Here is a 23,190-nt window from a genome sequence, read left to right on the forward strand (position 1 = left end):
TATCTCTCACAGACAAGAACGGTTTTATTTCTGAATACACTTTTTGAAAGTGTGGTGGTTTGTTTCCAAAAAGTGTTCAAAAAAATGGATTCTAAAATATATGATCTGAATAAAAGGATGGGGAAAAAAATCATGTAATGAGAGTGGAGAAAATGGACCTCTAAATTTTTATGCCTTGTTCTTTTTCTGAGTGAAGGAGCTTGACAGGTGAAATGAGCCCGTTTGCTCCAAAAAGCTGGTGAACCGAGGTTGGAGGAAGCCGCCCGAGGTTGCTGGCTGAGAAACGTGTGTGCTGGAAGCCCGAGGTTCAAACCAGATTGGAGATATAAATATTAGAAAAGCACTGAGCAAGGGGAATCCAAACAACCATCGCTCAAGGCTTGATTCAACTGAACACTGCCCGGTGCGGGGGGAGCTCTGCGCCCCGTGCACCCCCCGACGTTGGGAGTGGGGGGTCTGGGTTTCCAGGCCATCCCTCCGCTCGGGGAGGTCGTGCTGCTGCCGTCCCACCCCCGGTCTCTGAGCTGTGGGGAAGATACTTGTGCTGGTTTAGCCTCTCCTGCATCCGGAACACTGTCCTTTGTGTCCGGCGTGGGTGAGAATTGGCTGCCGTACTGAGCTGACCGCAGCACCCAGCTGCTCAGCAGGTGCTTGCACGTGGTGGGGTTAACGGCGCCTTTGAAAGCCATGTTCACAACAGAGCTCGTGGTTGCAGTCTTAATTACGGGGTAGCTGCTGGCTGTGGGTGCTCGGCACTACACGCCAGCTGGCAGACGGCTGGGGGCAAGAGATGGGGCTCTGCGCAGGCTGGGATGCCAGGGACTGCTTGCTGGAGCCTGCCGGAAAAACTCCCCGGTCTCTAGAGGAAGAGAAGCTGCAGAATCGCTGCCGCTTTCCATCCCTTCTCCCCACCCCCAAAGAAAACCCCAGCAAAAACTTGTTCTGGTGTCCGCGACGTCTGCGCGGTGGGGTGGCTCCTCGACGCCTTTCTGCAGAGGATGGAGGAGGATCTTTGCACTTAAGAAAACGGAGGTGAAAGCAGGTGAAGGATGTGGCCAAACCTCGAGTTGGATCTGGAGAGGGACCCAGCAGCCCTGAGCCTTCATCCCTGGTCTCCACAGCGCTGGCTTATTCCCCCGTGGGCTGGCGAGCCCAGGGGAAACCCAAGCAGCGTTGGAAACCAGTGCATCCCTGTCGGAGGCCGCTCGCTGTGCTCGTTAGCGCGGGCTCGGAGGGGAGCCGCAGCGGGAGCCACCTCGAGACCAGAAGCGATGAGGAAACGCGATGGCGGGCCAGGCACGGCTCCGCAGGCAGCGCCGGGGGTGACGCTTGCCCCTCCCGTCGCTTGATAACGTACCCTGGTTCCTGCTGCAGAAGGCACACGGACCTACTGCTCGATCCCATCCCCGCCTGGAAGGGATCTGAGGGGATGGGCAGAGGGGTGGTCTCCTGCCCGGCGTCCTGCTGTCCTGCACGGATGAGAGCTTCGGGTCCTGGGGCAGCACGCCTGGAAAGCCTGGACCCTCCTGGTGAAGAGCAGAGGCAGAGCATCTTGTCACGAAAGGAGGACTAGAGAAAACGTGGAGGCAGCAGGAGAAGCTTCAAGGAGTCTCAACCTTGATGGTTCTGTGATTCTCCCAGCCGTGTGGGAGCTGCTCTGCCGGCTGTGTCTCTTTTGCTGCGTTTGGGGTGGCCATGATGCTGGGGATGAGGCTGGGGGCTGCAATGGGCAAACTGCTGCCAGAGAACGGGACAGCTCGCTGCTTCCAAGGGAAGCCTTTCCCACTGTGGGGATTCACTCCTGGCCAGAGCCGCCGAGACCCACCACCCTGTGGGGACATCTCAGGGTCTCCATGAGTGTCTGCGTGGGATCATGGCAGTCCAAACGTGGCTAATGGGCTCGAGGACCGAGGGAGCAATGAGCTGCCGGCTCCGTGCCGCCCCGCAGAGCCTTTATCTGCAGCTGACCCCTCGCTTGGTGAGCTGCAGAATTAACCCCCAAAGATGAGGTCAGTGCATCTGCATCCCGTAGCTCCCTGTACCAGCCCCCGGTGCGCTGCTGTCCCGCCGTGTGCTGCTGGGAAGGGAAGGGGTGAGCGCATCCCTCCACGCGTGACTGCAGCAGGGGAGCGAGGAGCTGAAGCCCATCTCTCCTTTCCAGCAGGAGCTGAGCTCCTGGGAGTTACCCTGCCCAGCCAGGAATGGGATAAAAACCAGTTGCTCTGAAGCAGGAGGGAAAGAGGGGAGCGTGTCTGGGAGGCGGGGGTACGTGCACGCAGCCAGCCTGGGTCCCGCTGGGCTCAGTGGGATGCGGGAACCGGCAGCAGCTGCTGCTCAGGGAGCCGGGATCCGGGCACCACAGCGTCCTGCTGAGCTGCGAATGTCCCCGGCTGTGGGAAGCTATGCCCACGCGCGTCTTACCCCGGGCGGGCTCCGATGGCAGCTACTGCCTGCTGTGGGCCAGCACCGGCAGATGGGGCATCCCTGCTGCACCCATCACCCCGAAACGCACCGGGAGCCGGAGGGTGGGCAACCCTCCTGCTGCCGGGGCAACGATGGGGCTCCTTCCTCGGTGCACCCGGGCGAGTCGCCCGCGTCCCGCCGAGCGGCGGGGGCTGCTGGGAGCATCCCGGAGCCGGTGGCCCGTCCACGTGCGGCGATGGCGGAGAGGCCTGGCTCGCAGGCAGGGGCAGGGCGGCCGCCGAGCTGCTTTTGCGCTCCCCCAACGCCCACGTAAGGAAGTGGTTGCGTTTCTCGGAGAGGAAAAGGGAAGTCGGGCTGCTTCGGCGGGGCGGCCAGCAGCTCCCGCCGCTCGCTCCGGGCTGCCGTTCGTGTCGACTGCCCAGAGTCCATGAACTAGCCCTGCCTGCCCTGCCTGCCCTGCCTGCCCTGCCCAGCAAGGTAAGGCAGCCCAGCCACCCCACCGCGGAGCTGGGCTGGCCCACGGCGGCCGTGGCCGTCGCCTCTCCCGCTGCTTGCACCCTGCTCCAGGGGAGGTGGGGACCCCCGGCTCGGGGCCGCTTCGGGGTCCCGAGGGGGGTGCAGGCAAGCGCCTCGCCGCTCCCGGGTTTTGCTGTCGCTGCGTTTCGGGCTTTTTTTTTTATTTTTCCCTCCAGCTTTGGCAGCAAGTTTGAGTTTTATTCGCTTGCCGGAGGCCCGGCGGCTGCAGGGTGTTGGAGGGGGGTCTCCCCGGGGGGGTCGGTCCTGGCAGTCTGCCCTCTCCTCCTCGGGCATCAGCTGCCTCTGGCGTTACCCAGCGTGAGGAAGAGGAGGGTCAGAGTTGTCCTTCATCTGCCCTGGAGCAGTGACATCCCCCCGGGGCCAGGCTGGCTCCTGGGGTACCCCGTGCCAACATCGGGGACCGAGGACGGGTGTCCCTGGCCTGGCTGGCAGGAGGACGGAGGGGTGACCCCCTGCAGCCCCCGCAGCAAGCAGAGGGGCTCTGGGGGCCTCGGCGGAGCGGGAGGACCAGGTGGCTTCACGGTGGGGGTCCCACAGCGCCCGGCGGGACTGTCACCGTGTCCCTGCGCCGGCGGGTGCAAACCCACCTCCTGCCGCCTCGCCAGGCTCCGCGAAACCGAAAACGCAGCTCCTCGGGCTCGCGGCTTCCTCCCCAGGGCCGGGAGGAGCCCCCGGCGCTCGGCTCCTGCCAAGGTTTGGTTATCATCTCCTCCGAGGACGTTTCCGAGCTGCTCGGCTCCTCGGGGCTGGCCGGGGAGATAACGGAGCTGCATCAGGTCCCAATCCCGCCCTGTCTGGCCATCGGAAAATACCCGTTGTCCTCCCTCCGTGTCGAGCAGGGGGATGGCCACAGCCCCCCGATGCCCCTCGCCGCGGGTCACCCCACGGCTCCCACCCCGGAGCACGGCTCGGCTCAGGGGGCGTCAGCGGGGAACTGGCCGTGACCCAGTCGCTGGGGCAATGAGAGACGAAGCGTTGCAGGGAGCGATGGCAGCTCGAGCGGCCCTTGCTGCGGCGGCTGGGGGACGGCTTCCGCTCCCCGGCACAGCGGCCAAGCTTCGGGGCTGGCGTCGGATGGGTGAGCAGCAGCCAGACCCCCCAGGGAGGAGGGTCCAGGCCTCTGAGCACCCAAACCAAATTAGAAAAAAACCCCAAAGCATCGCTGTTTACTTAGTGGTGAAGCCGGAGAGCGCCGCGGCGTGCCCTGCCTCCCAGCCCTCCTCCCCACGAGCCGTTTCGGCCGGGTCACTGTTTCACCCGGGTCCCTATTTCACACGTTTTTCGGCTTCTCATCTTCTACGATGCCACCGGCAGCGTCCCCGCTCGCCATCGATGTTATTCGGCCACGGGGCTCGGGGCAGGGGCTTCGTGCCCTCCCGTGGGTCACCCCATGCCGAAGCCCAGCGGGATCGGTGGGGCTGGGGCCGGGGGCTCGGCCGTGCCCGTCTCGCTGGCTGGAGGGGCCGGGTGTTTCGGCAGGGGCTCGGCCGTGGGGGTGTGACAGCAGGGCTTGTGCCGTGTGTCAGTGTTGGGATTTCTCCGTGTGCCGAAGGCAGGTGGTGGAGCTCCACGGGTTTGCTTTGCGCCAGCCCGAGCACGGAGGTTTGCTGGGAGGGGCTTTTTTTCCTTCCCCTGTACCGTTTGTAGCTGCCAAAGAAAACGGGGCAGCGTTCAGGGAGTTCCCAAAATAGCCGAGAGGCAAACTGTGAGTAATCCCCAGCCGTCACGCCCTGGCGAGGTGTTTCCCGAGACGTCGGTACGGCCCGATGGCCAAGGGGCTGCTCCACTGCTCCGAGCCCTTCCCGCTCCCGTGGCTCCCAGAGCGGACCTGGGGGAAGCTGCTCCATCCCGGCCGGTGGGCGCTGGGGGAGCGGTGGGAGCTCGGCCAGCGGAAGGGATTAGTCAGCGGCTGAGCACATGTGGGATGGGGTGGGATGGGATGGGGTGGGATGGGATGGGACGGGATGGGGTGGGGTGGGGTGGGATGGGATAGGGTGGCATGGGATGGGATATAATGCCTCCATGGGGCTTTGGCTCTTCCTAAATGAGAAGCGGGGAAGGACCAAGCGGATCCAGCCCCTTGGAGCTGCCGGAGGGAGGAGGTGCTGCCCATGGTGGGACCCCCTGGGATGCAGCTGGGGCTGGGGGTACTGGTCCCGGGGTCCCCGTGTGCCCACCTGCCTCCTGCCCACCAGGCTCCAGCCGGCCGGGGCAGGATGATGGGGGGATTTGGAAGTCCCTGGAAGTGGTCCTTGCTTCTCATCTGGCTATGAGACACCCATGTAGCACCCAGCTGTGGGGTGCCTGGCCGTGGGGCACCCAGCCCCGGGACACTCAGCGTGGGGTGCCTGGCCGTGGGGCAGCACAGTGGGGAACATCTCCTCCAGCTCCCTCCCTCGCCCCCTGAGCTGGACCCACTGGGGCACCCTTCTCCCTTGCTCCAATGCTCTCTGAGCCCGGAAATCCTCGGGGCAACCCCTTCCCTGGCAGAGAGGGGAGGCGGTGGGCTGCAGCACGGGGCTGATCCCGGCGGGAGGGAACGCTCGGTGGGGCTGGGAACGGCGGGGGGTCTCTCTGGGGGCTTGTCCCCATGGCTGGAGCAGCATCTCCTGATGGCCACGGGGGTCTCGCCCCGTCCCCAGCCCGCAAGCCATGGCCTACCACAGCTTCCTACTGGAGCCCATCAGCTGCCATGCCTGGAACAAGGACCGGACCCGTAAGTACAGCTGGGGCACCCCATTCCGAAATCCCCAGGGATTGTCCCAAGCACCAACCATCCCGGCTGCACGTCCCTGTGGTGGGCAATGCCCCCCTGGACAGGGCAGAGCTGGGTCAGGGCTGGGTTTGGGGAAGCAGGTCCTGCCATGGATGGGTTTTTGGGGCTGGAGACAGCACACGACTCCCCCGCATCGCCCTGGTCCTGCTGCTGGGACAGAACCCGGCGCAGGAGGTGCCAGCACAGCGTCCGGCCGGAGGCCCGGCGGCAGCCGGCGTGGGGAGGGATGGGCAAAGCACTGCGGAGGAGAGGAGAGCGGAGCCGGGTGATTCACAGCCGATGGCATTTCCCGGCCACTGCGCAGGGGATGTGGGAGAGAACAAAAAGGGCTTTCTCTGCTGCGGCTGGCGTGCTGGGCAGGCAGGGCAGGATGGGGCTGCACCGAAGCTGAGCACCCGCAGCCATCCCATCCCATCCCATCCCATCCCATCCCATCCCATCCCATCCCATCCCATCCCACCCCATCCCATCCTGTCTTGTCTTGTCCCATCCCATCCCATCTCATCCCATCCCAACTTGAGCCATCCCATCCCGTCTTGTCCCATCCCATCCCATCTCATTCCATCCCAACATGAGCCATCCCATCCCGTCCCATCCTGTCCCGTCCCACCTCATCCCGTCCCATCTTGTCCCATCCCATCCTGTCCCATCTCATCCCTTCTTGACTTGACCCTTCCCATCCCGTCCCATCCCATCCCATCCCATTCTGTCCCATCTCATCCCATCCCATCCCATCCCATCCCATCCCATCCCATCCCATCCCATCCCATCCCATCCCATCCCATCCCATCCCATCCCATCCCATCCCATTCTGTCCCATCTCATCCTGTCCCATCCCATCTCATCCTGTCCCATCTTGTACCGTACCATCCCATCCCACCAGTCCCACGGGACCACACACTGGGGAAAGGAGGACACTGGGCTGTCAGGTCTCCCTTCCCCATTGGAAGAGTTTGTGGGAGCAGGGCCAGCTTCGGGGCAGCATGGGGGGGGTTGGTGGGACCCCACCGTGCAGATAGGGCTCAGTGGGGTCGCACCGAGCCTGGAGCACAGCAAGGGGCCCTGCTGCCCCCGGCAGAGCCCACCACCCAGGGGAAGGCTTTGCCCGTGCTGCTCTCGCCCCGCAGAGATCGCCCTCTGCCCCAACAACCACGAGGTCCACATCTACCGCAAGGACGGGGCCAAGTGGAGCAAAGTCCACGAGCTGAAGGAGCACAACGGGCAGGTGACGGGTGAGTCCTGGCCGATGGAGGGGATAGGGACATGGCTGGTGGGTGCCCCTGCCCCGGAAAGAGTCCCAGCTCCCTTGGTGGCACCGGCATCTTCTGAATGGGGGTTGAGCAGTGGGTAGAGGAGAGACAGCAGGTTGTGTCTACCTCTCCTGGCCCTGATCTAGTCAGAGGCATCCAGGGATGGGATGGATGGGATGGGAGAGATGGAGAGGGACGGGATGGGGAGGGATGAGGTGGGACAAGGTGGATGGGGTGGGGTGGGGTGGGGTCAGAGGATGGATGGATGGATGGATGGATGGATGGATGGATGGATGATGGGTGGGAAGGAGTGCATGGATGGAAGAAATGAGGCGAGATGGATTGGGATGGAATGGGATGGAATGGGATGGGGTGGGATCATTTGGGATGGATGTAGGAGTGGGATAAAAGAGGGACTCTGGAGCAGAGACCACCCAGAACAGCTCTGCCTTCAAGTGGCCTCCAGCCCTGAGTGACCCATCCCCATGGCTCCCTGGGCCACCATCACCTCCCTCTGCCTTCCAGGCATCGACTGGGCCCCTGAGAGCAACCGGCTGGTGACATGTGGGACTGACCGCAACGCCTATGTCTGGACCTTGAAGGGCAACGTCTGGAAACCTACCCTGGTCATCCTGCGGATCAACCGGGCCGCCCGCTGCGTCAAGTGGTCCCCTAAGGAGAACAAGTTTGCTGTGGGCAGTGGCTCCCGGCTCATCTCCATCTGCTACTTTGAGCAGGAGAACGACTGGTGAGGGTCTGCCGTGGCCTCGCTGGGTCTGTCCTGGGGGGGATGAGGGATGGGGAGATGGAGAAGAGATGGAGGGATCGATGGAAGGATGGATGGAGAGAACGATAGAGGGGAGGGGGAAAGGATGTGGACTGGGAGATAGGAGACCAGAGGAGCTGGAGGTGAGACAGGAGGAGATGGGGGATATAGAGAGGAGCTGGAGGAGGAGGTGGAAGAGACGGATGGGGAGATGGAGGGAGGTGCTCCAAACCCCTGCTGCTGGGGATGGGACGTGCCGTCCCCATGCCCTGGCTGCTGCTGCAGGCTGGTCACCCAGGGCAGGTCCACCCCCAGCCAGCCCTCCAAACGCCCGGCGGGGTCCCCGGGGGCGGTGATGCTCCCCCACTTACGCCGACCTCTCTCCCCGCAGGTGGGTTTGCAAGCACATCAAGAAGCCCATCCGCTCGACGGTGCTCAGCCTCGACTGGCACCCCAACAACGTCCTCCTGGCCGCTGGCTCCTGCGACTTCAAGTGCCGGTGAGGCACGGGGGTGGTGGGTGACCAGGGAGGGCTGAGGTGTGGGGACGGCCCGAGGATGGGTTGGGGTCCCACCCTGGGAGCCAGGGACAGAGCGCAAGAGAGACACAGGGAGGGCTGCAGGGTGCCCCGGGGACCACCCCGACGTTACAGCACTCAGTGGGGCACCCCATGGGCTCCGGCAGGGAAACTGAGGCATGCAAAGTTGGGGGCAGGGATGGAGGCAGCTCCGGTGCTGCGTCCAGGGACACATGGCAGGGCTCTCCCCCTCCCAGGATCTTCTCAGCCTACATCAAGGAGGTGGAGGAGCGGCCCAGCCCCACGCCGTGGGGCTCCAAGATGCCCTTCGGGGAGCTGATGTTCGAGTCGAGCAGTAGCTGCGGGTGGGTGCACAGCATCTGCTTCTCGGCCAGCGGCGCCCGGGTGGCCTGGGTGAGCCACGACAGCACCGTGTGCCTCGCTGATGCCAACAAGAAGATGGCGTAAGCAGGGTTGGGGAGAGGAGGGGGTTCGGGGGAGGCTGGGGGCAGCCGTGCTGTGGGCGGCAAGGGTGGGGGGGTTGACCCCAAGATCCAGGGATGGAGGCATCTGGGTTGGGATGGAGGTGGAGGGCCAAGCAGACCTGGTTGGAGGAGGTGGCACGTCCTCTCCTTGCTGTCTTGTGGCTTCCACCTGCGCCACGAGCTGTGCCAGCCTCAGCGCAGAGAGGCCGAAGCTCGTCTCCCTGCTAACACCCTGCCCTCGCAGCGTCGCCGCCCTGTGCACCGAGACCCTGCCGCTCCTGGCCGTCACCTTCATCACCGAGAACAGCCTGGTGGCCGCGGTGAGTCCGGGCTGGGGATGCGGGGTGGGCGCCGCATCGGGCACTGGCGGGAGGGTGCTGAGCGGGGCTGCCTGCTTCCCCAGGGCCACGACTGCTGCCCGATGCTGTTCACCTACGAGGAGAACCAGGGCACGCTGACCTTTGGGGGGAAGCTGGACGTCCCCAAGCAGAGCTCCCAGCGCGGCCTCACTGCTCGCGAGCGCTTCCAGAACCTGGACAAGAAAGCGAGCTCGGACACCGCCAACGCCGTGCTGGACACCCTGCACAAGAACAGCATCAGGCGCGTGCTGGGGCGTGGGACAGGCTCGGCTGCGTCACCCCGGGGGCTGCTTGAGGGTGCTGGCCCTGGACATCCCTGGCTGTGTTGCTGTCTGGTCCAGGAGCTGGGACAGCCCTGAAGCATCGCCAGATTTCCCTGGGGATCCCTGGGCATCCTTGCTTATCCCTGGGCACCCCTGCACACAGGTGGGGGAGATGGAAGGGTCTAGCCCCAGGAGCTGGGACAGACTTGGAGCATCCCCTGGTATCCCTGAGCATCCCTGGAGCATCCCTGGGTATCCCTACACAAGGGCTGGGGAGATGGAGAGGTCTAGCCCCAGGAGATGGGACAGACTTGGAACATCCCCTGGTATCCCTGAGCATCCCTGGGTATGCCTACACAAGGTTTGGGGAGATGGAGAAGTCTAGCCCCAGGAGATGGGACAGACTTGGAGCATCCCCTGGTATCCCTGAGCATCCCTGGAGCATCCCTCTTACATGGGTAGGGGAGATGGAGAGGTCTAGCCCCAGGAGCTGGGATAGCCCTGGGCATTCCTGAAGCTTTTCTGGGTACCCCCAGGCCTTTCTGGGTATCCCCAGAGCATCCCTGGGCATCCTTGGGTACCCCTGGACATTTCTGGGTATCCCTGGAGCATCACTGGCCATCCTTGGGCACCCCTTGACATTCCTGCACACGGGAGATGGAGGGGTCTGGCCCCTTTCCCACCTACCGACTCCTGGGCAGCCCCGAGGGCTCGGAGGGGGCCTGGGGCTGACTCCCCGCCGCCTTTTTGCACCCCACAGCCAGATCTCGGTGCTGGCGGGCGGGAAGGCCAACTGCTCGCAGTTCTGCACCACGGGGATGGACGGCGGCATGAGCATCTGGGACGTCAAGGTGAGGCGTCCCCACTGCGGTTCACCCTGGCTGGGAGCACCCAGCGTCAGATCCTTGTTAGCCACAGCGCTAATCGCAATCCCCCCTCCCCGCTGCTGCGCAGCTCTTCGCTGTGGTGGTGGGGCCCATCCTGCCCAGGAGGGTCCCACAGCCCTGGGTGGGGGACACCCCTGGGTGGCACTTCCACAGCTCACCGTCAGGGATCCAGCACCCTCTCCTGATTTCAGCTTTTCCCACATGGCTTGAAAAATGAGCCAAAACCAGGCCAAGTTGGGATCTCCTCCCTGCGGGGATGGGTTGGCACCCCAGGGGACAGCTTCCCCCCAGCCTGTACCCCCTCTTTCAGCTCCCCAGACACCCCCTCGTTGCCTTGACAAGCAAAAAACCGATGATGAAGAACCTCCCATTTCGTTTTAGAGCCTGGAGTCTGCGCTGAAGGATCTCAAGATCAAATGAAGGAGCCAGCTGGGAAGGGCGTCGGGGCTGCCAGCCTGCCCCGTTCCCCACGCCGGCCCGCTTTCCCCCGCCAGCCCCCGCGCCACGCCAGCCGGCCACCAGGCCACCAGCGCTTCCCCGGCTGCCAGCCAGCCCCTCCGCGCTCTCAGGCAAAGAAAACGAGTATTTTTTACTATTTTTGTTACCATCCTACCTGATGCTGGTCATACATCGCTTAAAGAAATCAAAAATAAAGTAAGGATTTTGCTGTATAAACGAAATGATTGGGGGGGGGGGGGCTGTTTTTTAAGGAAATAGTTCAGTGCGAACGCGTGTGGGAGGAGAGCACACGGCGGCCGCTGTGCCGCATCGCGCCACGGACACTCGCGTCCGCCCTGCCGCCAGCTCGGCGGGTGAACCAGGATAACGGGAACATCACCGCCCCGCTCCCTGCTTCAGCAGGATTTCAAAGTAGGATCGGTGCCGGAGAAGAGTTGGAGGAGGAGAGGCAGCGCTGGTTTCTCATGTCGCTCCTGGCACCGAGCTCCCCCCGGACACGGGTCGGTCCCATCAGATGTGTAACCCCACGCCCTGGGAGCCAGCTGGGAAACCTTGCGCTGCCACCCCGGTCCTGCTGCTTTCACAGAATCCCAGAACGTTCGGGGTTGGAAGGGTCCTCTGTGGGTCACCCAGCCCAACCCCCTGCCCAAGCAGGGTCACCCACAGGAGGCTGCACAGCACCGCGTCCAGGTGGGTCTGGAATATCTCCAGAGAAGGAGACTCCACCACCTTCCTGGGCAGCCTGGGCCAGGGCTCCGTCACCCTCAGAGGGAAGAAGTTCTTCCTCCTGTTCAGCTGGAGCTTCCTCTGCTTCAGTTTGTGCCTGTTGCCCCTTGTCCTGTCGCTGGGCTGTCGCTGAAGAGAGTCTGGCCCCGTCCTCCTGACACCCACCCTTAAGACATTTGTAAGCATTTCTAAGGTCCCCTCTCAGCCTTCTCTTCTTCAGGCTGAACAAGCCCAGCTCCCTCAGCCTTTCCTCGTAGGAGAGATGCTCCAGTCCCCTCATATCATCCTCATAGCCCTCCGCTGGACTCTCTGCAGTAGCTCCTCATCTTTCTTGAACTGGGGAGCCCAGAACTGGACACAGTACTCCAGATGGGGCCTCACTAGGGCAGTGTAGAGGGGAAGGAGAACCTCCCTCGACCTGCTGGCCACACTCCTCGTGATGCACCCCAGGATCCCGTTGGCCTTCTTGGCAGCCAGGGCACGCTGCTGGCTCACGGTCACCTTGTTGTCCCCCAGCACTCCCAGTCCCTCTCCACAGAGCTGCTCTCCAGGAGGTCAGCCCCAGCCTGTACTGGTGCATGGGGTTGTTCCTCCCCAGGTGCAGGACCCTGCCCTTGCCCTTGTTGAACCTCATCAGGTTCCTCTCTGCCCAACTTTCCAGCCTGTCCAGGTCACGCTGAATGGCAGCACAGCCTGCTGGTGTATCTACCACTCCTTTCCAGCCCGTTATCACAGGCTGCCGGGCGGTTTCGATCCGAGCACCTCTGTCTTCCACCTTCTTCATCTCTGACTCAGGGAGCGAGCGGTCTCATCTCACGGCCCAGCTGGGGGGACAAAGCTGCTCCCGGGACTGCAGAGGAACCTTTGGAGGGGCTGTATGGAAGCAGAAAAACCTTTCTACGTTTCTGAGCAGGGATTAACTGTGCATGGTAAACAATGGGCAGGGTCACTCCTTTCGCAGAGGGTATGAAACTGCGGCGTGGTGGTTGGGAAGAGCTTCGCCAGAGGCAGAAGAACCAGAACCCATCAGGTATCAGGGCAGGCACGATGCGCAGCCACTGCTCCCACGTTGCCCTGTCCTACCCTGAGCCTCTCCGCAAGGGGAATCCGACATTTCTCACCAAGAACCTGCGCAATGCGGTTGCTCCTCCCGGGAGACCTCGCTGCGACAGCTCGGGTTAATCCCCATCCCGGCGCTGCTGCCCTGATGCTGAGCATGGCCCGCCCAAGGGACGGTGACATTCGGGTTCCAGTCGACACCAGTCAGCAGGAGGTGTGTTCTACTGGGAGAAGATTTTCTCACCCGTTTCTGCATGAAGCCCCATCCCTCCCTGCCCTGCTGCATCCCAGGCATCAGCCCACCACCTCCCTCGTTAGGCAGCAGGCCGAGGGTAAGGCATGAAGCTTTTCCCGACGTCTCCGATGGACGCAAAGCGTCCATCGGAGACGTCGGGAAAGGCTTCGTGCCTTCAGGTTGCATCCACCAACGGAGCTCCAGAACCTCGAGCCAAAGCCCACACCCACAACCGGCACAGAGCCGAGCAGCAGACGCAGAAAATCACCGCGTCGCCAGGCTGCTGCCGCCCCTCGCACGCCCGCGTTCACTCGCACACACCAGAGCACAGAGCAGCTACGATAATTTACATTTTAATCAGCCAAATATACAAGTTCTCTTGTTGCTGTTGGTTTTTATCAAGTTTTGGGGTTTGCTTTTTTCCCCCCCTCCATCTGGGTCAGATACACATAATGTTGGGCTTTTTTTCCTTTAAACCAAGGATGATGTGGTTAAAAACTGGCACTATCTCTAGTAAGGAGAAAAAAAAATAATGAAGAGGAGGGAAAACAGGAGACGGGCTGCAAGAAAGGAGGGATGAAACCGGGAAGGAACGGCACTCCAGATGTCCACAAAGTCAGGCTCCCAGCTCACACCGCAACGCCCCGCAGCGACATTTGACGGGCCATTTGCTCCCGAAGGATTCCTCGATACAGGATCCTTTGGGCTGTCCCCAGCAAGTCCGAGTTCCCCACCCCACGCCCCACCCCGCAACAACCCCCCCTCCCCAATCTATGTTCTTGCAATCTAATAACTGAAGCGCCTCCCCTCCCGCCCTGCCCCCCCCCCCCCCCCCGCCCCGTCTACGAGTTCTTAATTCTAAAAACGGCAAAAAAACATTCAGGTTTCCAAACTGTTACAGAGAATTGCTGTTCAGCACAGTTCCGCACCGAGAATAGCAGCTGCCCCTAACCCCAAATGGAAATCTGTGCCAGGATGAGGACAAACACGTCGTCGGTGTCTCGTGGAGGTGGAGGTGACGTCGATGCCGCAGTGCGCCCGACGTGGCATCGGTGGTACGCAACACGACGGAGCTCCCGGCAGGCACCAGGCACAGTTCCCTGGCGTTTCCTCCTCTCGCGTGTCCTGTGCTTACTTGTTCAGGGATAGTGACTGCAGTCTTTTACCTGCCATGGCCGCTTCGTCTTTTGCTGGGGGGGAGGAAAAGAACAGAGGGGCTCGTCACTTTGCAGCATCTGTCAGGGACTGCTGGTGGCGTGACAGCCCCTCAGACTGTGATCCTGCCAGCCTTGTACAGCGAGGTGACGGGAGAAAACCCGGCCAGTCCCTGCGAGATCCCCTCCAGTTAAGAGGAGCAGCCCCCCCACATGTCCCGTCCTGTCCTTGGCCCCTCTCCAGGCCTGCACAGCCTACCCTGCTGCCGATGAACAGATCTCTCAGTGGAAGGCACTGAGGAGACACGCTCATCTGACGCCTGGCTCACACCTACGGGAGCTGGAGAGCAAGGCCAGGCAGGGGAGGAGCTGCCAACCCCCTGGGCAGTCGGGATCCCAGTAGATCAACCACAGCCAGCACAGCGAACCCGCTACAACCCCAACCCGGAGCCAGCACCTCCCGGGAGGCTGAGGGCAATACGGTTATTGAGGGTGATTCCTTCTCTCCCCCTGCTCCCTGCTGAGATGTCCTGGGGCTTTACAAAGAGCTTTGTAAGGACAAGACGGCTGAACCTGGTTCTGACGAGAGGAGTTGTGATGGCACTCGGCAACCCCAGGCGGTCTCAGGAGACAAGGGACTGCTACATGTGCCGTGGGAAACCCTGCCTCTGGGCAGCGCAGCCATTGCAAAGAGAAGGAAGAGGACATGAGCAATCACTCGCTAACCTTTTCTTTCTTCTTCTTTCTTTCTGGCAGCTTCTTCCCTTTGCTTCCGAATGATGGCTAGCCGGGCGAGATCTGCCTTCGCTTGCTCCGTTTTGCCAGCTAGGTGCATTTTCATGTATCTTTCTTTCGCCTTCTGCTTCTCTATTTCCTCCCTGTTTGAGCGAAACACACCAGTCACCAGCGCAGCCGGGGACAGGCAGCGAGGGGGAGGCTTTTGGACGGGGAAGGACGGCAGGGACAGGGGTGGACTGCCCACAGAGACTGGGGGTTTCAAGCACAGGGTTTGAACAGGGACGATTCAGCTAAACAAGGACACTGACACACAACGAGGTCAGATGAATCGGCCCCAGACTGCACAGCACCGCGATGTGTTTGTCCCAGCCTCCCACCCTCGAAGGCGTACTTCTGCTGAAGCAATCTGTCCCAAAGAAGCAAGCTGAAATCTTTCACTCTGAAACTCTTCATTGCTGAATCACAGAATCATAGGTTGGAAAAGACTTCTAAGATCATCGAGTCCAACCATCCACCCAACACCACCGTTCCTACTAAACCACATCCTGAAGTGCCACATCTACACGTTTTTAAACACCTCGAGGGACGGGGACCCAACCACCTCCCTGGGCAATAAAACTAGAAAGATGAAACTAAATGAACTAAACGAAACTAGAAGATTAAACTTTGGTTCTCATCATCTGCTCAGACAAAAACTTCACCATGATGCCTTGGATCTGGGAAACCGCTACCTTGTCAGCAGGGCACCTCCTGTAGCAAGACTGAAGCCAAGTCCAGGGTGACCTCTAGTTAACGGATTTCTGTTACGCCTGATTTTTTTGGCATAAAACTTCAGGAAAGGAATGCCCTACATCCGCTTCCCAGCGACAAACTTCACTCTGTTAGTGCACCTGGCTGAGCTGCCCGGCTCCCGGATGCCCAAGGCTACTCCCAGAGGACAGACACCTTCTGTGACGTTTCGAGGAAAGACATTTTGCAGCACAGGGAGTCCTGCCTGGCAGTCCGCTGCTGTTCAGTGTCTGCTTTCGACAACAACGTATTTAAAGGGCTTCCCTCAACCACCAACGCTTACACAGCAGGGAAACACCTCCCCGTGCTAAGCTGCTGCCAGCAGGAAGGGTGCGATTCCAGGAACGCGCTAGCTCCTGGGAAGACTCACCGCTCTCGTCGCGAGAGCTCCTTCGGTCCATCCAGGTCCAGCTGAGTTACTTTTTTGGTTGTCTGAATGACGCGGTTAGGATTCTCGATGTCTATCAACCCTTCCACTCCTTTGCGCTTTTGCTAAGGTTCAAGAACAAGAGGAAGGTTAAGCAGCTCTCGCATACCCAATGCTGCGTTGCATCAGAGCTCACCAAACACACTGCAACATGCCTCAAAAGCAGAATTCAAGACGTTTTTACTACCAGACAGCAAAACCATTGATGAACCAAGATTCACGCCAGCAGGTGTCTTCAGCCTTTTTGGAAACCTTCCTGCCTTTGCATTTCACTTATAAAAACTCACAAGTTTTCATTCGGAGGACAAAATGCTGTCAAGTAAGGTTTTTTGGGCTTCTAAAAATAGGTCTTCCATAAAAAATTCACCATAGGTAGCTCTCAAAGTGAGCTCAGAGTCAAGAGCGTGCACCTCGCTCCAAGAATCTGGGTGGTGCAAATGCTTCAAGTGCCCTGAGAGTGACACTTACCTGATAATCGTCGTCATCTTCGTCACTCTCATCCGAATCTAAAGACTTCTTCTCTTTTTTGGGGTCCCCTGTTGCTCCTTCGCCTCCTTCTTCTTGCTCCTCTTCTTCCTACAAAATCACAGGAAATTAGAGAAAATGTACGTCAATAAAAATCCCAAATCCAACGGTGACTTTTCAATTTAAGATCATTTTGGAGGGATGAGGGATGGCTCCGAGAGCACTGCTGTTCCTGGCGTGGCCCTCAGGACACCAAGGGTGCCCAGCTGCTACGAAACAAGAGCTCGTTCTCAACACCTAAGTGCGCATCACCTGCCCCAGCAGATTCACAGCTCAACAACTCTGCTGTCCTCTCTGGGTAACAGGCCAGGAAAAGGACTGTAAAAGATAGAACTGGTACTTCACTCTCCCCAAATGAAAGATCTCCAGGAGACATTTTGGCCCAGGTTTCCCATGCACAGTTATCTCATGGACTGGAAACTACACGGATGTAGCGTAGAGCTGGATCCCATCCTAGATCCAGAAAAAAAAAAAACCTAGGGAAGAGCAAATTGACAACCGTCAACCAGAAGATTATTCTCCAACAAATTACAGCCTTTTTAGCACAGCTTTTACCAGTCAGCAGTCTAGGAAACAATCTGTAGATCATTAGAAGATAGGATTAGAAGAATGAATACGGGCATGAATAGTTTGCTTTACCATTGCCAAATATCCCTCATCACAGCAGCTGGCGAAGTGGACAAGCTATGGGCAGTAAGAGGAGTAATTTTGTTAATTGGGGTTTTTTTTAAGCTTTCCCTAACAAAATAGCATTAGATGTAACCATCGCTATGCAGTATGGATTATCACAAAAAAGAAGAAATCCTTCTCAAAGGGCAGTTCTCTGGTTTGTTTTGAAACAAGACAGCCATTTCAAGCGGGGTCCTGCTGGTTCTGTTCCATTTCCAGCTGGTATTTCTATTAACAAGTCGGAAGTAGTGAACACTTTTAAACTTTGTGAATGACATCGCGCTGGTAGGAGCTGGAATCATTTTGGAAAACAGCATCAAGGCCCGTAAGTGGTTTCAGGATTTGGAAAGATGGCATGACACCAAGAAGGTGGAATCAGAAAACAAACCAAGAGGAGTTCTACTTTGGAAGAAGAAATCCAACACAAAGTTGGAATATGTGGCTAAGCAGCAAACCACACAATCGTCTTGAGTTACAGCTGGCCAAAACATTAAAAAGGAGTCAACAATATGGCTCACAACTGCTCGAAGAAGTAATCTTCTTCTTGGAGGTATTCATCAGTGTTTCCTACACGGGGTATAATTACCCTCCTGCAGTCAGTGCTGTAAGGTTTCAGCTGGAACAGTGTACTCGGGCCTAGGCAGCGCTTTCAGGAAGTCACAGCACAACAGCAGTGAGAGTGCCACGGTAGCTGTGAGAATTTGGGAATACATGAGAGCAGGTACCGCAGAACGTAGCCACGCCTTGTATAACTCCACTCAGGTAGGTGTGGAAGCAGGGGGAGCTGTCACGATCCTCTGTCGGGGCACAGAAACACACCCAAAAAAGGACTGACCAGAAAACTCTGTTATCTCTCCCTACAAGTCTGAGGCAAACAAGAAAATCATGTGTACAGGAAGAAGTCAAAGGAGTTTGGTCTTTTAAGTCTAGAAAAGCAAGTGGGTAAATGTAATAATTTCAATATACAATAAGATGTGAAGATGTGACTCCTTTTTCTCCACAGCCAAGCTGCAGAGCACGGATAAAACAATTAACTGACACTGGAGACTAGAACGATGAAATGCCGGGGGAAAAGATGTCTTGAGCTGCTGTGTAATCACCTTCCCTAGCCTTTACCCTTCAAACTGTGAACTGGATGGTCTGCCTGGCCTCCCTTCTGCGAGGAACCAGATGGGATCACACCCTGCCGTCTCTCCAGGCACAGATATTCACAATTCACACTGTGATCACCGACAGAACGATCTGCAACACTTGACTAAGCTGCTGTTAACTGCAAGCTAAGCCTGCTGTATGGGCCAGGACTTATGAGAGTAAGCACATAATGCAGGCAGACACGTACCCTTGCCTTTTGCTTTTCCGCTTGGAGCTGGGCATCAATCTCTTCAGGACTTGTGTACTGTCTTGCTCGGCCTTTGTGGCCTCCTTTTCTACCTGTACAAAAAAAAAAAAAAAAAAAAAAAAAAAAGGTTTAGTGATAAGCTTCCAGAAAGTTCTACTCTTCCTGCAGCACCCTCTCTGGATTTTCGGTGCAGACAGGACAAATCAAAATAGCTCCTCTGACAGAACCTAAACAGCAACAGATAAAGGACAACAGATAAAGGACACACTGAACTTGCCGTTGTCAGTGAAACGCCCCCAGAATTTCGGTGAAGTTACACAGAGAATTGGGATTACTGATCCACAGGAAGCTACTCGGAGAATCAGTTGGTTTCTTTCCCCCTGGGCTGTTTTTGGAGACACCAGAGCCGAGAGCCACACACCTGCTGTACGGTGTTTTCCAGCTGAAGCACAGGTCTGTGCTACGGCGAGGGAGCCGGGAAGGCACTGCCCGCCGCGGGAACTCCCGGCCCTCCGACGCCGCCGAGCCCTGACACCAGTTATCAGTGACCAGATCCCAGGTGACACCACCCTGCCTTGCCCACCCACGGCTACGGTCGCGGCCTCTCCAAGCCCCTTCCTGCACAGGAGGGATCAGAGCCTGCTCCTGCAGCAGCCATGGCCACACTGACTCTCCGACACGCTTGCCTCCTTAACCCCTCCCCTACACTACGCCTGTGCCAAGTGAAAATAGGGAGCTAATTAGACCAAAGCTTTGGGAATTATAACAGCTGAAGAACTACTGAAAGGGGCCTCCGTGTTTTACTGCTTTGCAAGGGAAAATACAAACAAGCTCTAGGAACCACGAAGAGGAGAGAGTCAGCTTAGCTGGCTGGACTGCCTGGCTAAGACCCGCTCTCAAGTTCAAAATTCTGTTGATTAACGAACTGCTGGAGCCATTCGTGCTTCCTGCAAGTGCCTGCTCCGTTTCTGCTCTCACAGCTCAAAGAACTGCAGGAGAGCGAGCTGAACAGTCAGTCCCCAGCCTTGAGCTAGGGAGCTCAAGGCAGAACCAGTGCACGAGACTGGCAAAAAGCGCAGGCAAGGGAGCTCTCTGCTGCCGCAGGAGTCTTCGAAGTCCGACGGCAGGAGCAGGAAATCCTCACGCTCTCCCCCTCCTGCTTCACCCGCCGAGGACAACGGAAACCTCACGGCAGTGGGGAGAGCCAAGGGGATCGTCCCCCTTCCTCGGGACCGCGCAGGACGCAGGGGAGAGATCTGTCAGCACCGTGCTGCAGCACGCCCGGCTGCGCTGCTGGACTCGGAGGGACGGAGCACCGGTGCGGGCAGCAGGCTTTAGAAATTCAACGTTTTCTGACCAGTCCTGCTGGCTCAGCAGAGACGAACACTCACAACTTTCAGCTCAGTAAAAGCTGAGATGTGGAATAAATTATCTCAAACAACCCCCCACCCGCCGTGAAGCCCTACAGAGACCCCCAAGATGTTTTTCTCATGCAACATGGGGAAGCGCAGAGAGCAGGCTCTTCTCTCTGAGCTCAGCTGTGGAAGCTCGTTGGCTCTCAAAACACCAGCGCAACCCAAAGCTTTGCTGCACCCAAGGATGTTTTCTGTGTGCCTGTTCCCTTCCATCCCACGTGGCGACACCGACACCCTCTGCGATCCAATCGCGATCTGCCCCGGGAGCGCTCTAGCCCAGGAGACACGACCTCACTGCCCAGCAAACGACATCACTCTAGCTGGAACGCCGGGAACGTCCCTGACACACTACGTAGCATCAAGAAACCTACACGAACCAAACCAATGCTGTGCTACAAGACCAACCCGTGCCAGGCTGCCTTCGGGGCCAGCTGGGCTCAGAGCCGAAGAACAGAAAAGCCTTATTACTGCAAATAAACAGCAGCAACAAGGGGGGAAAGCAACTCCAGAGAAATTAATTTACATTACATGCCTGACACCCAAGCAAACCGAAGAGCGGATCGATGTCATTTACATCCACGGCCCTTCTGAGCGGGAGGAGCAGGGCGGCCAGCTCAGCAGCTGGAGGGATGGCTTGGGCGAACCTGCTGGAGAGCAGCTCTGCGGAGAGGGACCTGGGTATCCTGGTGGACAACAGGTTAACCATGAGCCAGCAGTGTGCCCTGGCTGCCAAGAAGGCCAATGGTATTCTGGGATGCATCAAGAGGATTGTGGCCAGCAGGTCGAGGGAGGTTCTCCTTCCCCTCTACACTGCCCTGGTGAGGCCTCATCTGGAGTACTCTGTCCAGTTCTGGGCTCCCCAGTTCAAGAAAGATGAGGAGCTACTGGAGAGAGTGCAGCGGAGGGCTACGAGGATGATGAGGGGACTGGAGCATCTCTCCTACGAGGAGAGGCTGAGGGAGCTGGGCTTGTTGAGCCTGGAGAAGAGAAGGCTGAGAGGGGACCTTAGAAATGCTTCTAAATATCTGAAGGGTGGGTGTCAGGAGGACGGGGCCAGACTCTTTCCAGTGGTGCCCAGCGATAGGACAAGGGGCAACGGGCACAAACTGAAGCACAGGAAGTTCCAGCTGAACATGGGGAAGAGCTTCTTCACTCTGAGGGTGACGGAGCCCTGGAACAGGCTGCCCAGGAAGGTAGTGGAGTCTCCTTCTCTGGAGATATTCAAGACCCAGCTGGACAAGGTCCTCTACAACCTACTGTAGGTGACCCTGCTTTGGCAGGAGGGTTGGACTAGATGACCCATATAGGTCCCTTCCAACCCCTACCATTCTGTGATTCTGTGAAGCTCCGTGCCAGGCAGGGACAGGGCTCTGCTCCTCCCGGGGAGACCAAACCGCACATCGGACCCGCGAGTGCTGGTCCCACATCTGCCACCGAGCGACCGCATCCCGCTGCGCAACTCACACCAGCTCAGGGCCTTGGTTTCCCCATCTGTAAAATCGGGATAACGAGTCTTACCCTCCTCTGCGGAGCACTTTGAAAATATAATCACCTGCAGCTTGGCCCTGCAGTGAGGACTGCTGGCGCCTCAGGCAGGCTCGCGATCAGACATATTGGTCTTTGGCTTTAAACAGAAAAATTCAGGAATTTAGATCAAAGAGAATGGAAGAGTATTGAACGAATCACTTATTCTTTTTCACAGAATCCCAGCATGGCAGGGTTGGAAGGGCCGTCTGTGGGTCACCCAGCCCAACCTGCTGCCCAAGCAGGGTCACCCACAGCAGGATGCACAGCACCACGTCCAGGTGGGTCTGGAATATCTCCAGAGAAGGAGACTCCACAGCCTCCCTGGGCAGCCTGGGCCAGGGCTCCGTCACCCTCAGAGGGAACAAGTTCTTCCTCGTGTTCAGCTGGAACTTCCTCTGCTTCAGTTTGTGCCTGTTGCCCCTTGTCCTGTCGCTGGGCACCACTGAAAAGAGTCTGGCCCCATCCTCCTGACACCCATCCTGCAGATATTTAGAGGCATTTCTAAGGTCCCCTCTCAGCCTGCTCTTCTCCAGGCTGAACAAGCCCAGCTCCCTCAGCCTGCCCTTGTAGCAGAGATGCTCCAAATTTTTGGATCAAGTTATTAAAAAACCTGAGCAAAACCATCAGAAATAACACTGTAACAAAATTTATTAATGTCTGCTTAAACCCCCCATTTTGTATCAAACAGGGAGTGCAGAAGCCCACTAGGCAACCCAGTAACTCCGACTGACTGGGAAGGAGGGTGGGTAGGGATCGCTCTTTTCCCATGAAACTGAAGGTTTGAACCAAACACGTGAAACCGCACAACAAAATACGGAGCAGGAAATCCCGAGTCAGGGGGGCATTTAAACACAGCAGCCAGGGTTATAACCCACCGCAGCCCCTCGCCTTCACGAATGATACGCGAGAGCTTCAGCCCTGCCAACCAACAGGGTGCAAACAGACCCGAAACGAAGTGCTTAAAGAAAATCCGAATAGGGAAGCAGATTTGGCACTAAAGCTTGGGAAGCGCTGACGAAATAAATTGGAGCAAACCACAGAGAAGATGAACGGGCTGGTTTACATTAATGTGCATGACTGGGCTCTCACCAACGCTGGCACGAGAGCCGACGAGGCAGACGGCGCATCTGGAGAAGGTTCTGGGTGGATCCGGCCCAGCCCCTCATCACCTCTCCTTAGCCACACCAGCAAGCCGCCACCTTGCTCCGACGCGGAGCCGCCGCGGCCCGGCGAAAGAAGCCGCGTCCGGAGCCCCCGAACCCGCCATCACCCCCGCACCACCCCCCCCACCCCCGCTGCCCCTCCAGATTCCCCGTGCCCAGCCCCGCAGGTTCTGCCGGGAGGGGAAGGCCTCCCCCCCCCACCTCGGGTGCGCCCGTGGGCCCCAAGCCGTGCCCCGGGGGGAACGGGCCGCACTCCCCAGCCCAGCGGGGAGCGCCCAGGGCCCAGCCCGCTGCCGGTCTCGGGGGGGGAGCACACACACACCCCCGACCCGGTCCCCCCCCAGGGGCTGCCGCGATCCCGCGGCTCGTAGCGGGGGAGGCGCAGAACGGGAGCCCCGGCTCCGGGAGAAACGAGGGGGACCGGCCATCTCCCGGCGGGGGAGCCAGGCGCCCCCCGAAGGCCCCCACGAGGAACCCGAGGGCGCCCCCCGGGATGGGGGGGGAAGGACGGGCCCTGCTCGCCGCGGCCTCCCCCCACGCCGCGGCTCCGCTCCTGGGGCCTAAGTGGCCTCCCCGCCCTCCCCCGCCCGCTCTCCCGGCCCAGCCCCCACCTCCTTTCGGCATCGCGGCGGCGATGGCGGCAGCGGCGGCTGCGGCGAAGCCCCCCCCCTCCCGGCTCCCTGCGGTGACCCGGAAGCGGA

The 23,190-nt window shown here is 59.1% G+C and overlaps 2 protein-coding genes across 2 annotated transcripts; one reads left to right on the plus strand and one right to left on the minus strand.

Moving 5' to 3' along the window:
- Positions 1-2,742: 2,742 nt before the first annotated feature.
- Positions 2,743-10,944, plus strand: ARPC1B (actin related protein 2/3 complex subunit 1B). The gene is made up of 10 exons (XM_075436772.1): positions 2,743-2,901; positions 5,604-5,677; positions 6,865-6,969; positions 7,513-7,735; positions 8,145-8,252; positions 8,528-8,734; positions 9,000-9,075; positions 9,159-9,355; positions 10,138-10,228; positions 10,646-10,944. The coding sequence occupies exons 2-10, from the start codon at positions 5,614-5,616 to the stop codon at positions 10,682-10,684; spliced, it is 1,110 nt and encodes a 369-aa protein (XP_075292887.1). The 5' UTR covers positions 2,743-2,901; positions 5,604-5,613; the 3' UTR covers positions 10,685-10,944.
- A 2,636-nt stretch (positions 10,945-13,580) lies between these two features.
- Positions 13,581-23,187, minus strand: PDAP1 (PDGFA associated protein 1). Its single transcript, XM_075436423.1, has 6 exons — positions 23,101-23,187; positions 18,385-18,476; positions 16,320-16,427; positions 15,795-15,916; positions 14,624-14,775; positions 13,581-13,933 (listed from the first exon to the last, which is right to left on the minus strand). Exons 1-6 carry the CDS (start codon positions 23,111-23,113, stop codon positions 13,875-13,877), a joined length of 546 nt encoding a protein of 181 aa, XP_075292538.1. The 5' UTR covers positions 23,114-23,187; the 3' UTR covers positions 13,581-13,874.
- Between the last annotated feature and the right edge of the window lie 3 nt (positions 23,188-23,190).

This window comes from Opisthocomus hoazin, chromosome 15 (genome assembly GCF_030867145.1).
Source record: "Opisthocomus hoazin isolate bOpiHoa1 chromosome 15, bOpiHoa1.hap1, whole genome shotgun sequence".
In the NCBI taxonomy this organism is placed as follows: domain Eukaryota; kingdom Metazoa; phylum Chordata; class Aves; order Opisthocomiformes; family Opisthocomidae; genus Opisthocomus; species Opisthocomus hoazin.